The sequence below is a fragment of the Nanorana parkeri genome, unplaced genomic scaffold, assembly GCF_000935625.1.
Source record: "Nanorana parkeri isolate BGI_ZX_2015 unplaced genomic scaffold, ASM93562v1 scaffold69, whole genome shotgun sequence".
In the NCBI taxonomy this organism is placed as follows: Eukaryota; Metazoa; Chordata; class Amphibia; order Anura; family Dicroglossidae; genus Nanorana; species Nanorana parkeri.
In genome coordinates, this window is record NW_017306337.1 from 2,234,955 (window position 1) to 2,253,437 (window position 18,483).

The 18,483-nt window shown below is 40.3% G+C and overlaps 1 protein-coding gene across 1 annotated transcript; it reads right to left on the reverse strand.

The window, feature by feature from the left end:
- Positions 1–1,387: 1,387 nt before the first annotated feature.
- LOC108804661 (5-hydroxytryptamine receptor 3A-like) lies at positions 1,388–12,676 on the reverse strand. The gene is made up of 9 exons (XM_018576501.1): positions 12,628–12,676; positions 10,371–10,534; positions 10,197–10,241; positions 8,930–9,039; positions 8,393–8,562; positions 7,330–7,490; positions 6,833–7,043; positions 5,738–6,016; positions 1,388–1,656 (listed from the first exon to the last, which is right to left on the reverse strand). Exons 1-9 carry the CDS (start codon positions 12,674–12,676, stop codon positions 1,388–1,390), a joined length of 1,458 nt encoding a protein of 485 aa, XP_018432003.1.
- Positions 12,677–18,483: the final 5,807 nt, after the last annotated feature.

Here is an 18,483-nt window from a genome sequence, read left to right on the forward strand (position 1 = left end):
TAAAACAGAATCATAATGCAAATGTATAGAACAGAAGCAAGATGAGAGGTCATCAAATAAAGCTGAGATAAAAGAGGCAGGGTCCAGATCTGGTCTTGACTCGTGACAGTTTGTTGCACAGAAAGCAAATATAGGTCTGACTAGATCTTTTAGTCTAGGGATGTCATTACTGACTCGAAACCCCAACCAGAGCAAACTGGATGTTACTTCAGCTGTTTCACCTGTTTTAACCATTAGTCATTAATGAAGAGCAATACAGAGAGTGAAAGCACCAAGGAAGAAGAGAAGGTAAAAATAAAGGAAATAGTGAAAGAAAGAAAAAGGAGCAAAAGAAGAAAGCAAGTCTTCCTCTTGCCTAGGGACCCACCCCCACCTACTCCCAGTATTGGACTTAAGTGGAAAACTGTATGTAGCGCATAGTTTTATGTTGCCATTCTTTTCTATTCTCACTTACATTTAAATATTAATACTCTAAATTGTGCTGCCTATTACTGCATACTGTAATTTATAAAACAAGCTGTTGATTACTTCAGTCAGTAAGAATCTGAACATTTGCACCTATATGCACCTACATCTCTCAGGAGTATATAATAGAAAAGTGATAATGAGTGCTTAGTCCTATAGTACTACTAAGCTAGAGATAAGGTCCCCAATGTAGTCCCAATGCTCACACCTGGCTATGGCACTGCTGTTTGGTTTCTTCCTAATGAATTCATTATTATAAACCATATAGGCTTAATGATTGTTGCCTTCAATAGTCTTAAAATACTGTGTACATGTTTTTCCCTAATATAAAAGTATTATTAATAGTTTATCCACAAGCTGTCAGGCAACTATAGCAGAGGAATATACCTATATTTTTTTACAGGATAACAATACACAGAAAATGATAATTATTTTGACTTTCATGATCATCAACCTCGGTATTTTCCAGGGATGATCACCTCAGATAACTGAGGTCACCAAGCACAAAGGCATTGGTTAACAGAACGCGAAACTTTGTTCCCCAAGCTTAATATCTTAGTTTCACTAAATACAGTTTAGTCACATAGGCATATTCTAATAGCGAAAAGGCGGAAATAAACACACTGTATTAGGAGAGGGGAGGTATAATGTACACGGGTTAGCTATTTACATACAGTATAACAAAGTTGTCACAATCTAAAAGTGGTTGACAGACTGAGGTAGTGAGGGCACAGGATCACACTATATCTAGTCTGGGTTAAAGTATCCATGCACCCACTAACCTAGAATTAGAACAAGTTATAGAGAAAGGGGATATTGTAAGAACACAGAGGAAGGGGGGAGGTGAGGGAGAAAAGAAAGAGGGGTATGCAAAATTGTAGGGAGGGGAGGTAGTCCATTGTAACATAGTTCTTTTGTGTCTTTATGTGTTATACCAGACACACCACACGCTGATGATGATAATGGCATATGACCCAATGAAGATAAGATAAAGACGATATAGCAGTGAGTCCAACACATAACCAATTTTCACCCACTCTTCTTCTTGTGCCTTAAAATGTTGTCTGCTTTCTAACATTTCTCTCACCATACGAAGATTTTGACTGATAAGTGCTAGCAGCCTTTCCGCACCAGAGCACAGAGTTTCGGGTGAGAGAAACTCAAAAACTGGTGGTGAGAACTCCTTGTGCTCTATGATAAGAAAAAGGCAGCATAACATCAGAATATGACCATGTTTTACAAGTAGACAATTTTTTTATCCAATACGAATGACTTGAAATCCTTGTTTAATATAATTAGAACATTTTTGACAGTTTAATCCTCTCCCAGAGAATGGACCAAATTTTTGGTTTATGAGGACCTGAAGGAGATGTCCATTCCGTGATTTAATAAAAGGTGGTGGTGAAATGCAAAGTGCAAATATCACCAACCTCTGCCGTACATACCATTGATGCTCTAATTTAAACTGTTTTTCTGGGTACCCTTATCCCCTGTTTCTGTTTGCCTTCATTAGGAACATATGTATAAAAGTGTGAATGTGACATTTGTCAGGAAGCCATTTTTCTCTGCTTATAAAGCACGCTTACCAGTTAGATTTACCTGTACATCCATCAACGTTGCCATCCTTTGTCAGCATCTGGTCTTCAGTGGTAAATTATGCTTACTATACTATTCACCCTGTTTATAACCTGACAGGTTTCACATTCACTGTACATTCACTTAACACATTTTACATGCAATTTACAATGAAAATGCAGTGATTCTCACTGAACACCCACTGATAAAAAAACAAAAAACTATGGCCTGAACCCACCAGCATTTCTAAACCCAGGAATGTTGGGCAGCTGGGGGGCAGAGGGGGTGGGGGTAAAGTTAAACCTACCTGACTACCCTCTCCCTAATGAACTGGTAAATTTTTGCGATGGGCGAACTTGCTTGGGTTCAGGTTGTGGGTGCATTTGGCATATGTAGTGGAAAGCTCCCCAGTTGAACCCCTTTGAAGTCAATGGGGCAAGTCTTAAAAAGCAATTCTCTAGATTTTCAAGGCTAATAGGCAAGGAATTGTCAAACAAATGGCATGGGAAGCTGGGCTGTGCCATGGAGTCATGTACTTAAGCAAAAGAAATTTAAAAAAAAATAATTTGGCTGGGAACAATGATTTTAATAATGCTTAAATGACAACATAAAACATGCCAAATTTCTTTGAATAGCATGTTTGGGGGATGTCCTGAACCTGCCTGTAAAGTGGCACAACTTTGCAATGTATACAATGTATTACAGCAAAATGGGCATTTAGAAAGAAAAAAAATGTTGTTAAAATTTCCGGCAAATAACCTCCCGGCCGCTTAATTCTGTTTCTAAGCAAAGCGGCTGGAGATGCCCTTCATCTATACCGGACCCTTATCCTAGATGGGGATCCAATATAGATGTGAAGAGGGACCCTCTACCCCCCCCTCCCCCCAACAAAAAAACTGTCATGGGATCCCCAGTTCCATACCAGGCACTTCCCCCTAAATATGGGTATAACATGAAACATGGTGGACTATGCCTTAAAGCTAAACTCCGAACATATATAGTATAATGTAGCACCATTACTGCAATTATGCCTTCATAAAATGTATCTTTAAATACATTTAGTGTAAGTACCTGAATTTGAATTGGTATCAGCCTTTTTTAACCCCCTGTACAGTAGCATTCAGATTGGGACAGGAAGGGACAGCACTAGGTTTAGGTGTGCTCAGGGCCGGATTTACTCTCTCTGCTGCCCCAATGCCAGGTTCCTCAATGCCGATGCCTGGAAGATAGGAATTCCACACCCCTGCTGCCCCCTACTCCCTGCTGCCCCAAGGCCGGGCCTTGGTTGGCCTTGTGGGAAATCTAGCCCTGGGTGTGCTGTATGTGTATGGGTTGACAAAGAACTTGTTGATAGCAGGAGAAAGCAGAGGTATGCAAATCAGTTTGCTGTTTTTCCTTCACTAGAATCAGAGGCAATAAGGTGACTTAGCTGCAGTGTAGGTGATCAGTGTAGCTCCACATTTTATATAGTCACCAACCTGATGCTTAAATGCAAAATGTGGAGCTTCTCCCACCAGCCCACTTATTATGTCTATGTCACCAAAGCATGGAGGAGATATATTTACATGCAGGTTTGATTGGATCTTTTATATAAACAATTAGTTATGAAGACATAAGCTATAGAAGGGGTAGGAGTTTGTGTACTTGAATGAAATTGTGCTATATTTTAAGTTATAGGATTTACTCAGATATGCATACTTCACATTTTGCTACCTAGTGATTCTTTGTAATAAAAAATAAATGTATTTTTCCTTCACAAATAGAGTTCCTGGGGGGATCTCAACTATAAATGGGATGATAGTTTGTATATTTTAGTAGATCTGTGCAGTATGTACTATACTAAGTGTATTACGATATTTATCAATATCATCTAGGACAGTGGTTCTCAACCTGTGTAACCTCAGGACCCACATTTGTCCATGGTATTTAAGTTGCAACCCCAAATTAATTTCAGGTTCACGATGATACCGAACATGTGTGGCGCAATCGTCGTACACATGCATGCCCCACGCGCACATATTTATTCACAGGTAGATGGCGGGGACAGCGGGATTGGTTTTATTAGTTTTTTACATTTTTATTTGTTTTATTATTTTTCATTATTTTTTTTAATTTTCTCTCAGCCCTGAATTAATTTGCCATGGTCCCGGGTCCACCAGAACGGGGAACCTCGAAAACTACGGCAGGTGGTGGGGGACACCACACAAGCAGCCTGCTACAAGTGATCTGGCAGGCTATAAAGCTGCCCAGATCACTTGTAGAAAATGAGCAATGGGGCCCCTGCTAAAGCACCCCGCCCCCAGCTTCTGCACTGACAGGGGAAGAATTAGCAGCGTGGACATTATGATCGATTTTTAACTGTTCACCACACATTATAATGAAAACAATTGCACACCTCTCCTTGCCTGCCTACCTTTCCCAGCCTCCTCGGTCTCTGGGCAGGCTGTACTCCCTATTTGAAATTCATGTGCCGCACTGGCGCAGATGGATATCTGCCGCGTTGGGGCGGATGGATATCTTCCGCACTGGGGAGGGCAGTGCAGGTAGGGAACTTTAACTTAGTTATCGGGAGCCAGGCTGAAAGTGGTGAAATAGTCCCCTTGCTCCCTAGGTCCTATTACTTCAGCAGGGGGCCTGGGGAGAGAGGGGACTGTTTCATAATACATAGGAGTCTCCTGCACACTGCCACAAAAAGTCCCCTCTCTGTCTCCCTGCTGAATGGGGCAGGAGGACCAGCTCTATGGACTAAGAATGCCACGACCCACTGAAGATGGGGTTGAGACCCAATTTTGTGTCACGACCCACTGGTTGAAAAACAGGGATCTAGGATGTACCTACTGTATATACATATGGTACCTTTTACTAAACTAACAAAGCTCAAAACAGAAAAAAAAACTAATTTATTATGTGTGTTTTATTGCTTTAGTCTGCAGTTTTTATATATTTCAAAAATAAATGTTGGAGTATGTAGGTTATATATTGTGATATTATGAATTAATGCTACACCAGCTACACTTGAGGGCATTCTCTCTCTAACACTTTGGCTTATATTATTACTAGCTAAATTTGCAAATAAAGAGTGATTTTAGATATTGGATGTGCTGCTGTCTTTTGATGTGGCATGCAAAGAGGAGTCTGGTTTGCACCACTGTGTAGAGCTTCGTGCAGAGTTTGAGTTGATTTAAATTAAGAAATTTGCATACAATGGCAGCCACCAGCCCTATATTTGGAGCATTTAGAGTGCCATGTAACAATCATTCTGTCAGATTCCACACATACCTATTCAATTAGGTACTGTAAACAAAACCTGGCACGAGTTATATTCCATACTTATTAAATAAAATTAACCAACGTTTGGCTCCTGAAAAATTAATTTTCATTGTCCAATATGGGGTTAGTAAACAAATTGCTCTTTGCATTATTATAGTACACACATTTACAATAGGAAAACATTCTGGGATCAGTTACCCAGATCCCAGTAACTAATTCCAGAAAGTTTTTCTATTGTTAATTGGCCCTGGGGTGTGATGCTCCTGACCCACACACTAAGCCATTGCAATATTTAATAGTACACACCTCACTCTTTGCATTATTATAGTACACACATTTCTCTTTGCATTATTATAGTACACACATTGCTCCTTGCAGTATTAAGTGAGCTGCTATATAATAATACCATAATAATTCCTGACATTACCTGTGTTAGTGCCATTGTCATGACAAGGACTGGGTGGTGCCTGTCTTGGTGCATCAATGTCATTGGTAGGATAGAGTGTGTGATTATTAGTGATAGGGTTTTCATCACTGACAGAAACATCATTGTAACAGACCAGCTGAGCTAGAAAGCCTAAGACAAAGCGTTTCACCCAGCACGGCACTATACCACTCTGTGTCCCACGATGCAGTACGTGAGTGATAATAACTGTCTCCAGTAAACTGAGCACAAGCAAAGCCAGGCAAACTGAAAAGTAAATACCTGTAAGATACACAAAATATACATGATCATCTCACGATCATATACACATTAACATAATTGTCTCTTCAGCTTAAATCTTTAATCAGTAAACTATCAAACATTTTTTAGTGGTTCAACCAATTCAAACATAACAAATCTAACAGTATTAGGTTAAAGCTGAACTCTAGGCAGATATAAAATACAAAAAAATAATGCAGTTTTTTAATCAAATAATACATCAATAAATGTATTTTTAAAACAAAAGCAGTGTAAGTACCCGAATATGACCTGGTACAGCCACACCACAATTGGCCCGCGGGCCAATACTTTCAGACCCCTGATATAAATACATATAACATATTTTGTTATTCTTATGTTTACATTTTTTCTAGGTCCTCAGAATGCCTTCCATATTCCTTACCGGTGGATTGACTTGCTTCAACCGGGACTGGCCCTATTTTGTGTTCTCAAGAACCTTAGACTATAAGCTGTTTTGACGGACAAGAACAGATGTGAATGGTTCAGTAGCCATTGCAATATGCTCCTGAAAAGTACCAGTGATTTGTACTGTAAATGTAGGTAGAAGTAGGTAGAAGTAACATCTGGATTTTTCAGTTAAAATTAGTGAATTTATCGCAGCACATTTCATGACAACATGGTGTTTGGATAAAGGGGACTGATATACCCATACGGATATACTCTAAATGCAGGAGTATGTATTGATATACCATGACCTGGACAGAGGAAAACCTTCACAGACATACTGTAAACCTGCTAAATATAGCTTTGTAGCACCAGAACAACTCTCTGTTTCATCCGCACTAAGAAGATTCTTACCAATCAGTGGAGTACCATTGGCTGTACTCGGTAACAAGTCATTCATAATGAGCAGGAACACAGTGTATCCCAAGAGCAAGGTCATCTTAAAAGAGGCTCTGTCAGTGCTGTGTGGTGGAAGAAAGAAGCTCAAGATGTCAATCAACATCAGAAAAGCACTGGGGATGAGCAAATTCACCACATACAGGATAGGACGCCGCCTGACCACCACCTAAATTAAAGTGAATAAGACAAGCATAAAACCGTCACAAAGAAATCATACCGCTTTATAAGTTGCTGCATCAATAAACATTTTCCTGACATTTTTACAAAGTTAAACTTACATTTTGTTTACATACATAAGCCTATATACTGTATCTCTTCGTCACATTCTAGCTGGATGCATATGAATAGTATAAGCTGTGCATCGACTTTGGCATTAAGACCCAGAAAGCTATACATAAGAACAGTGTTATTCAAAAAGCAAAGAATGATTTATTAACTTTGTCATATCTCACCCAGAATGTGATTATATCCCATTCATCAATGCCAAATCTCAGAATATCAGGGGATCCTTCAATTCTGAGGAGTTCCCACTCGCCACTGGTCTCAAGGTACTGTAGAGAGTTTTGAAGAATTTGTTCCACTGGAAGAGCCAGCCCAAGCCGCACATCCCTCACTGAGTGGGGGAAAAAATAAGTGTTTATTGCACTGTGGATCTTACTGTCACAACTATGTTTTTTTTAAATTTGGGTCTTTTGGATGGAGCACAGGTATATATGGAAAACGCAGTGTATGCTTGCCAGTAGCTCTACGCTTCTGTGCGCTAAGGGTATGGCCCTACTGTGAAGAATGACAGTGCCAGGGCATTTCTGAGCTTATGGGACAATCAATATATATATATGGTTTGGTAGGGAGATAAGAAAACTTTAACACTAAACTGCAGCTACAAATTTTACAAATGCCAGCCTCCTGCTCATCAAAGTGTTGGTTTAGAAAAAAATCTACTACAACAGAAAAATAATTTGATAGGGGGACTTAATTTGCTAGCACATGAAAAACAAAATAATTAAAAAGCTTTTAATATTTATTTTGCAGAAATCATCTAAGCAAACGTGTGTATATTCCATTGAGCACAGCATGTCTTAGTGGATTAGTTATCCTGAAACAAAATAAAATTGGGATAATGTGCCATAGTAGCCAATCGGTACTCAGCGCTGAGAACATGTAATATTCCCACTGGTGTAATCTCTATTTTCCTTTGGTTCAATTGGCTAGCATTAGTACTTCTGCCTTTGAACGCTCAGTAACCATATACTGTACTGTATAATCTTGTGTAGTTGTCTTTCTTTGCTTTGTCTGTGGTAAACTGCTGAAAGGTGAATTATAATTTATTGATAAGTATTTATTACTGTATTTTATACATTAGGAGCCTTCTTACAATTGCATACTTGTTTTCCAAGATTTCAGAGTATTATTTACTGGCATTATTGTTATGCAAAGAGTTTCAAGTCAATATTGTCCATTTTACTTCTCCAATTACATTTGCAGGAGCTATGTTATTCTTTTCTTTGCAATTACCTGTATGCATGTAGGAGCCAAAGGTTAATGAGCAGTTCTGAACATCAAATGGGAAATTGAAGATCCCAAGATTGCATGAGCTGACTACTCGAATCATTTTGTCATATCGGACACGTCCTGTGTGATTTACATAAACAAATGGTGTGCGCTGCGATTTATCCTCATCTATGCTGAAAAAGACAAATGTATGTACATTTCTTTAAACAACTTAGAGTAATATCTACTACTGAAATACCTTGCACAGGTAAGGTGTTGGGTTGCATTATCAAAAACACATTGGACTTGTAACACATATACTTTATATACTAAAAGATTGTGTCCCTCAAGTATTGGGACATATTTTTTTATTTCTTTAGTTTATCTGGGAAAACTATCACATTAATCAGGATAGCCGTAATTACATTTTATATCAATTTCATTCATTGGATATATAGTAATGTCCCCTAAATGGAGAATATCTTACCAGCTTACTAAGCAATAATCTCTACATAGTTTTGTAAGTGTAAAGCATTTATTTATAAGGTAATGACTACATACAACTCATAAACTATTATGTCAGGTGTCCAAATGTCTTCTACTGGAAGAGAGATTTTTTCAACAGCTCCACAGTTTGCTGGGGTCCAAGTCAGGAACTCATGCTGCCAAAACTGTGGAAGAGAATATGTTTTTGTTATCATTGCTTACTAAACCAAACACACTAATGGGTCTATTTATACGTTTTCTACCCAGCCGTACGCTGTTTCCCATACAAATTTCCTATGCTCCTCAGCATGATCTAGTGGTTGGAATGCTATGTGAACGGCATTCGCCCAGTGTATGACTGGGCAGAGGATTTATAAACAGACCCTATAATCCTAATGTGGACCTGAACTTCAAACATGACGATTATCTATGTTATAGGGACCATTCAGAAATGTTAATTGTGCTTCAGCATTACCCTGAAAAATGTACCTTTTGTCTTATATTTCTACAACACCATAGCTATATACTGTACCTGTAGTGGGAAATCTAAGGCACTGTTGACTGTGACTGCTAGTCTCACCAGATTTGCAATAAGATTTGGTGATGTCGCTACTGTACTGCTCACTGTTCTTCTTGGTACTTCTCCCTCTACCTCCTTTTTTTTGGCCACATCCTCCAGAGTTCAGTTCTTCCTGAAAGTGAGGATTACTGACCACCGTATTAAAATGCTAGTTGCTTGGTTTTCACCCTGATGCTCTAGGTGCAAGGAGGGGGCGGTGCAAGAGGGGGCAGTGCTCGTGCAAGAGGGGGCAGTGCTCTTCTTAATTTTTTCAAGGGGCTTTAGCTGCTTATATCTCCAAATCTATTAATTGTTTTGGCCTGCGGGTTTCACCGAAGATAATCCTTAAGTTGGGTAATTTCGGCTCATTCAGCAGGAATCAGATGAAATCGCGGTCGATTGGTGACCCTATTCCCTCAACAGAAGTTGATCATTAAATCAACTTTTCCCTAAGAAACATGTTGGATATTCCTCGGCTGAACAGTGCTTTGCAGCCAATCAGCTGCAAGCACCGTTCGGGTATTCTGACAGTTGCCGACACCCCTGCCTGTCATATTTTATATATCTGTATGTTTATATATCTGTAGGTGGAAAACAAATATGACATTGTTTACCCAGCTTTAGTTCTTACACATTTGTCCATCATATGCTCTGAAATGCATACCGTTTTATGTGTTAGTAATCATTATCTACTGTTGTGAATTTCATAAAAAATGACTCCAGAACATAATGAAGCCTACAGCTTGTTCTTGTTGGAGTGAACAGAGAAATGTTGTTACTTACCATACGGAGCCAGAGGAATGTGGTTAGAATCTGAGTTTTTTCATTCTGAAGGAAGAATATATTTGGTTTGAACAAAGGTGATAATGCTTACATATATAGATAGTTTAAAGCAGACAGAAATCCAATTAACTTCCAGCATTTTGCCTCATTTTCCAACACACAAGAAGCTCTTACCACTCCAAGCACTGCGTAGATTGTAAATGAGATATTCACACTAGTCGGTCGGCTGTAATTCAGGGTTGGACGAAATGACTTCTTATCAAATACACTTTGCAGGGATTCATAAGAAGGCCCAGCTTCAGACCCCGAACATTGTAGCTCAGCACTTTCTGATGGAGCTACAACAAACAGAAGACAAAACAAACATAAAGTAAATTACCACAATTCTACAATTCCACAAAATTAAATCTCAAAACGGGCATTCTAGTGTATTCTGTACCCACCAACTCACAAACGTTCAGAGTGCTGTTCCAAAGACCCCAGACCAAAAACAGTTTATTTCACAATATTTGTATTACAGAGCTGAATCAGAAAGTTTGGAAATGTTGGTGGTTTGCTCATTATCCAATGACTGAGCATCATCTAAAGTACAAGTACTCAACCAGCCCACAACATACCTTTGACAGGAATAGAGGGTGCTTCTCCTTAATAAAGTAAAACAATATATAAGAAAAGTACCATAGACTATTAAGGCATAAGGAATTATTTGGGATCTTTAGTAGTATCCCCTAATTGGGTATATATGTGGGTAACCGTATCTCTAAAAAAGGGAGATCTGGTCGGGAAGGCAAAGGGGTTGGTGGCTCTAAACTTTTTTGGGGGGGGGGTTGGTGGCTCTGAGCTCTGAGAGGTTAATGGCTCTGAGCGGTTGATGGCTCTGAGCTCTAAGCTGGCTCTGAGACACATCACAATTTCAACATCGATCCGAGTGGGACCCACAGTCAGTGACAGATGCTGACCATTATATAGCTATCTTACCTCAGACGTGCAATCACAGCTTCTAGCAGAACAAAATCTTCCTTGTGGTGCTTAAATATCATGTGACCAAATGCTAGGAGCTGCAAAGGGAGCTGATGCGTGAAGATGTAAAGGTGTGGCACAATAATCCATTAGTTCCATTAGAAACATCCACGTTTTACTATGCCCACCAATCAATGAGTCTCCATAGCAGACTTTGTATGATACACATTATTTAGCACACAGAAAGCTGTCACTGCCATGAAAGGGCTAGTTGGTTGTATTTGCCCAATACCCCCCACCCCTTCCCCCAAAGCCCAACTGTACAAGCGCTGACCTTTTAAAAGAATGTACTGTATATACTTTACAATGTTGGGCTGATCTGATTGAACACTGATCTAAAGTAAGGGTTAAGCTGATCAACCCTTTTAGCTGGACTCAAATTCATGAAGCCTGATCTTGCATAGATCGTCCTACAAGCATATGGCAAACTCTTATCCATATGTTTTGCAACAGTTGAAAACTATGCAGGGGACACTTAAACCATTGTACCTCCACCATACACATTATGCACACAGATATTGTAGTCTGCTGTTTTGTCCATTCAATATTCAAGTGCAAGTCATCTTCATGTTACACATGGCCCAATCATTATCTCATAGGGAAGTTAGCCTCTATTGCAAGAATGTTTATCTTACTTAACTCTATTGCAACAATACAATTATAATGAGTAAGCGGTCATGTATACAAATCTTTTCACTGTGTGAAGCATTTTGGAGTATTGTAGGTGTTAATAATTATGTGGCAACATTATGCTCCATGGTTCAGTTATTATATTTACAGCCAGAGCAGTTTTACAATTCCCCAGAAAAGGACTGAAACCAAAATCAGTCTTAGTGATTTTTCAACATGTGGGACAGTTCACCTGCACAATGACAAGCACATACAAGCACATTTGCCAACATAGTATGTTTCACAGCAATCCAACTGATGCTTGTTTTACCTTCAAACATTGAGCTGTGTATGGGCAACTTTCTAATCGGTCAAATAAAAAACCTATGTATTTCTGGTTTCACTACAAAAGAAAACGTAAAAATGCCCCAGAAAATACACCTTCTAACCCAAGACATCAGCAGTTTGGGAGATATAATACCATAATCCTAGCTATTTTGCTGTTTTATTATACCAGGCTACAGAACAATATTATTGGTGGTTTAAAATTAGTCAGTTTAGCTAGCTAGATGTGTGAAATCAAATGGCCCAGTTTAGATTAAATTATACATCTGTGTAGTCAAGCATAAAATATTCAGATGGGAAGTGCATGAGCCCCTGTGAGTTGAGTATTGTGACCATAAGTTTTACTAAAGCATGGATGTGTCAGTACAAAATATGCAGATGTGTTAAGTTATCATGCATAATGCCTATTCAATCACATTTAAATATGGTAATAAAAAGCACATTTAGCATTTCTTACCGTAAAAGATAATATTCCAGATGATCGCACACAGCAAAGAAATACTCATGGTACCAGTTAAATTGTCCATCTATCTATCTATCTATCTATCTATCTATCTATCTATCTATCTATATATCTATATCTATCTCACCTCCCTATACTCTATTACAGTGCACTCCTTTTCTTCCATTGTCTACTGTTACTTTTCACTCCCTATATATATGAATAAATATATGGGGGCAGTTCCAGGAAATTCTATACACTCTACCACTTTATTATCCAACAATTCATTAGAACTGAGAAGAAAGGTCTCTAATGATTTCCATATCCCTCTGGTCACACATTTGTCACAGCTTTATATTAGTCACAGTCCGTCAACAGGAATATGAGAAAAATAACTTGTAAAAGGGTATACACTGTATCTTGATAATAACTATGTGTATGTCTTTTAACATTACTAAAACTGATTGATCATTACATATACATACATAAATACTATTTTTAAGTGTTTTTGTTTTATCTGGCATGCTACCAAAAATGAGTGATCAAGGAGAAACTCACCATGAATTACACCTAGTTGTTTATAAAAATAGAAATTACATTATCGCTTCCCTTGGCAGGATAAGGATGATTCTTCCTCACTGCCAAGTCATGAAAAGGTTCTTTGGTGATGCTATAGGGTTGATTTACTAAAGGCAAATAGGCTGTTCACTTTGCAAGGGAATGTTTACTTTTCAGGGGATGCTTGTGACGATTCCCCTCAGAGGCCAGACCGCCTCGGTCCTGCCGGCTTCCATGACGGCCGCTTCGCGTTCCACTGTGGAACGCGGAAGCCGCTCGACTTCCTGATTGTGAGGCGAGCGGCTTGTGTTCCACGGTGGAACGCAGAAGTCGCTTGTTCCGGCCGGCGGCTCCTCCCACATCCTGGGGCTATTTAAAGCCCCAGCCGAGGCAGCATGGCGTTCAACAATTGGAGTCAGAACGCCTGCTGCCTCCTGAACCCCTCATCACTGGACCGCAACTCTCCACGTGACGGACCACCATCCACCCGGACCCACACCCTGTACTACGCTGCTCTGCAACTGCTCAAAACAGCAAGTATAGCTCCACTTGGAGCCTATTACAAACAGTCAGCTCTCATAGCTATCCAAGAGTGTGCTGATCTTTACAACTGTTACATGTTTGTGGGGAGAACCTATTGCTTATTGGGACACCAGTAGACTCATACTACATCAGCGAGATACAAGTACACCCTGGACCCCTATACCAAAACGTTGGTGGTGCTATGAGGAAATAGCCCATCTAATATTTTTGTTTATCACTGGCTATGATGCAAGAGTCTCAAACTCCCCCTTAAGACTGGGAGTGACGCCTGAGACTCACGCCTGAGAAGCCAAGTATTCAGAAACGCCACCATACTCCCTCCGCAGTTGAGCTCCACTGCTATCACCCGCAGTAGACGTGACAATGCTTTTCTTAACTTAGTGAATGTGGTAAAAATTAACTTTGCAAAGAAAACCCAATCTCATGCCAGGAAATTTTTAAAAAGAAACAGTATTTTTGCTTGCACAAGATTGGATGATGGAAGTCAGCAGAGCTTCACCTCACTCACTAAACTAAGGGAAACTTCCCTTGCAAACTGCAAATTCCCTGGCAAAGTAAACAGTCTATTTGCCTTTAGTTAATCAACCCCCTATGCCCCCACTGAAAACTGTGCCATTTCATTACAACAGACAGCAACAGAGCAGATTGCTTATGCAAAAGTCTATAACAAGCACATAAATATGGTGGTTATATTAATCATTACCTAGCTAGTCATCACTGTGCCCATCACATCATTGACTGCATTGACAGAGGGCTTATAAACAAGTAGTACAGCAAGCTGTAGACTGGTCTTCTATTGATATGCATGCAGTTCAAGGCATGCATCTATGGGTGGAAGGGTATACTGGCTGGCTGGAAAGATTTTCCAGTTGCACAGTTATACTTTTATAATACCAACTTTATAATGTGTAACTTTAATTGTTAACCCAAGTTTTACACTTACCTGTCCCCACTGTGTGGTCTGCTAAGAGCTGCAAATCTTCTTATCCAAAACATGTCTAGCTCTTGCATCCACAGAAGAATCACCGTTTATTGCTATGGAAAGGCAGTCTTTTGCTTGTCTCTGTGAACGGGCTTTCCATAGTAATAAATGGAGATTCTTCCATTCACATGTGAAAGAAGAGGCTGACTTCAAAACTTAATGAGAAGAGGATCACAGAGTAAAGATCTCAGAGGAGCAGGGATGGGTAAGTGTAAGGCTTGGGGGGATGCTGAGGAAAGAGGGGTATTTAAAGGATATGTGTACTGAAATAAAGTTACAGTGAAACCTTGGTTTACGAGCATAATTCGTTCCGGCAGCATGCTTGTAATCCAAAGCGCTTGTATATCAAAGCGAACTTCCCCATAGGAAATAATGGAAATTCAGATGATTCGTTCCACAACCCAAAAATATTCATATACAAATGATTACAATACTGTACTGTAATATAATACTGTACAAAATATAAAGACAAATAAACCAATTACCCATACCTTTGTGGTTGGTGTGAGGGGGACGAGAGAGAGAAGGATTATTGTGTAGGACGACTTTCACTATCACTAACGGAATCACTGCTATCTCTTGACTCAATGGAATCTTTTTCATTTCGTGAAACCTTAACAAGGAATCTATCCAATGTGACATTGCATTGTCGTTAAACAGACTCATCGCTCGCACTGCTACAGCCTTATTCGGGTGGTGCTTTTCTACAAAATTTTGCTCTTTTTGCAAGACATTGCTTGTATATCAAAGCAAAATTTTTCAGAAATGTTTGCTTGTCTTGCAAAACGCTCTCAAACCAAGTTACTTGTAAACCAAGGTATTACTGTATTCTTTACAAGAGAGCTTTGGGGTAAGTGTTTTTCCCCATAGTTCTCTTTAGGGTCACGAGAGGACATATACCAGGGGTCTCAAACTCAATTCTCTAGGGGGCCACTCGACAATTTTTTTTCTCCCATGGGGGCCGCTTGCCAAATTTCATACCTTGAAATAAAATTTAACTATATCCGATTTGGTACTACGGACCCCAATATTCCAGGGATGCACCAATACCGATACTAGTATCGGTATCGGTGCCGATGCCGAGTATTTGGGTGAGTACTCGTACTCACTCAAATGCTCTGATACCAAGCCCGACACTTCCTGTATCAGGAAGCCGGGGAGGGTGTCATTACACGCTGCCCACCTTCCTGATTGGCCGTCCCTCTTCACTAGTGACGAGAAGCTGACCAATCAGGAAGCCGGGCGCCGTGTAATGACGCGACACCCGGCTTCCTGATTGGCCGGGAAGCCGTCTTCAAGCTCCCTCGTCACCTCATGAGCATGGAGCCGGCTTCCCGGCCAATCAGGAAGCCGGGTGTCGCGTGCCTGCCCCCTCCCCCATCCGTTCCTCCAGTCAGCGCTGGAAGATCGGGGAGGGGGGAATCCCTGCGGGAAGCGGTGATTGACAGTCACCGCTCTCTGCAGGGAGATGATCAGGAGGTGAGCGAGCGACGATATGTGTTTGTTCACTCTCCTAACAATAGAGCCGACGTGTGACAGTTTCAATGTCACACGTCGGCTCTAACTATGAGGATAAGTATAAATCACTCACCTCATAGTTCTCCTTTAAGTACAACAATTTCTATCATTCATAATTTACAGTTTTAAAGGCTCTATAGAAGATACATAAATAGATGCACACACAATAATATTTTCCACATAAAAGCAGTTTGGCTACACATTCTCTGTAAGCTATGACTAATGAAATAATTATTTTCCCTTTCAGGAGTTGGAAATATCACTCACATGATTTAATTAATTAGCCCTAATTTGTTTTATTTGGACATTCACAATCATTAACATTACACAAAACAACTTTCACAGTCATCTCTGCATACACAGAAAATGGGTTTAGTTAATGATTGAATTGCATTTAATGTAGTAAAACAGTGGAATGTTGTACAATAAGCTATGACAAGCAGTCAGCTTGCAAGCCCGAATCTGGGCTCGGGATCACCTCCAACAAAACAGGAGATACATGGGCAGTGTAGATCAACTTTACTGCCTCAGACACATGCAAACAATTACTATCACAGTGAAAAGATATAGATGACTATGTGATTACACAGACTATTTATTACAATTAACATTGCAGGGCAGAAGATGGACAGTAAGTGGTGCTACTATGTTTGATGTTTCTTCTTTGTTTTTCCTTCTCAGGCTTTATTCTTCACTGGTCATCTCTCTTCTCTGGTGTTGTGGTTTCTCCTTTTCCCCCTACTTGTACATTTTTATCAGTGATTAGTAAGCATACAGAGATTGTATACATTGTACACATATGCAGGGTTGGGCTGTCCAAGTCATCACTATGTTGATCTACATTAAGCGGATATTGTGGAATAGTCAGCACTGTCACATACCTGGTGGAGGCCAAGTGATGTGAGGGCTTCTCTTACACCTCCTGTCCAGCACCCCCACAGAGTGGCACAGGTGCCTATAGCAGGCCCAGATACAGTGAGGTGTGAGCAGGCTGTCTGGAAAGGGCGATGTCAGGGTAGAAGCCATGATCAACAGCCAGGAATCAGGATACAGTGAAGTCAGCAAGCTGGGACAAAGCAAAGGTCATGTCTCAAAAATCACGAGGTGACCACCACTCAGCATCTCTCCTCATTGGTGCCCACATTAAAATAGGCCTCTGGGAGCCAAAGGCAGTATGCATGTGCACGATCATTGTTGCTCCTGCGCACACGTATTAGCAAGCACACTCCTATACGCAGACATACGAGTCAACATAACTCTATGCTGTGAGCCATGCCCATGTGCATATCTTAGGGCACGGCCTCCTGACCCCAAAGGCATGTAGTGAACCCCAGAGGCAGGGAGGGCTGACATTTCACTCTCAGGGATGGATCCTTAGCTAGGTTGTGGGATACAAACAATGAATTAGTGCTTTTTCAATGCTTTATTATAGAACAGCCAAAACTGGGAGAAAGGGTATAGGGCTACAAACATCCATGGCAAAAATAGACTCCAAAGTCACCAATCCCTTCCACAGTGCAGAAACACTTCAGTTGAGCAGAGGATGGCATTGTGTAATAGAACCATAGCTGGATGGAGGACATACTTGAGATCTTCCCTTGGAAATACACCAGACTTGTTTCTGGCTTTACTGGCAGCAGTCATAAGGGCTCCTCTGGTTCTCCTTCCCAGATAGTTCCAGACCCCTCCTGGATCCACACCTGGCTAACTGCAGTCTTGAGGCCTAGTCAGCTTCTCCAACCTTGTACATCCCACCACCAAGCTAGGCCTGGGGACGGACTGCCCTGAGCACATGGCAATTCCTGTGTATATATGCACTTCCCGAGCATCTACCACTGGTCGTGAAATCCCTAGTCATTGACTGGTGAGGCATAGACACTCCCAATGTTCCCCTATTGGCTGCACCACTCTGTGGCAGGGTCACAGCCTACTACAGGTAGGTGCATACAATAGTAGAACACCTAGGAATGACCAAATGATCACAGACTACAAATCAGCCAGACTGATTACAGTTCCAGCAACACTTAATTTAAAGAGCCACTAGAAGATTTAAAAATAAAATGAAATAAAATGAAGTTCCTGCAGCCCACATTATGATTTTCTGCATTGCTTCATGTTTTCAATGTTTGACATGTTTCTTTATCATCAGCTCTCAAGGACAGTGTCTGTCAGCACCAATTTGGAGATGATTTGATGGTCTACAGCTGAGTGATACATAAATAACATACATTTTTGTTTAACATGAAGATACTTAAATGCATTTGTAAGAT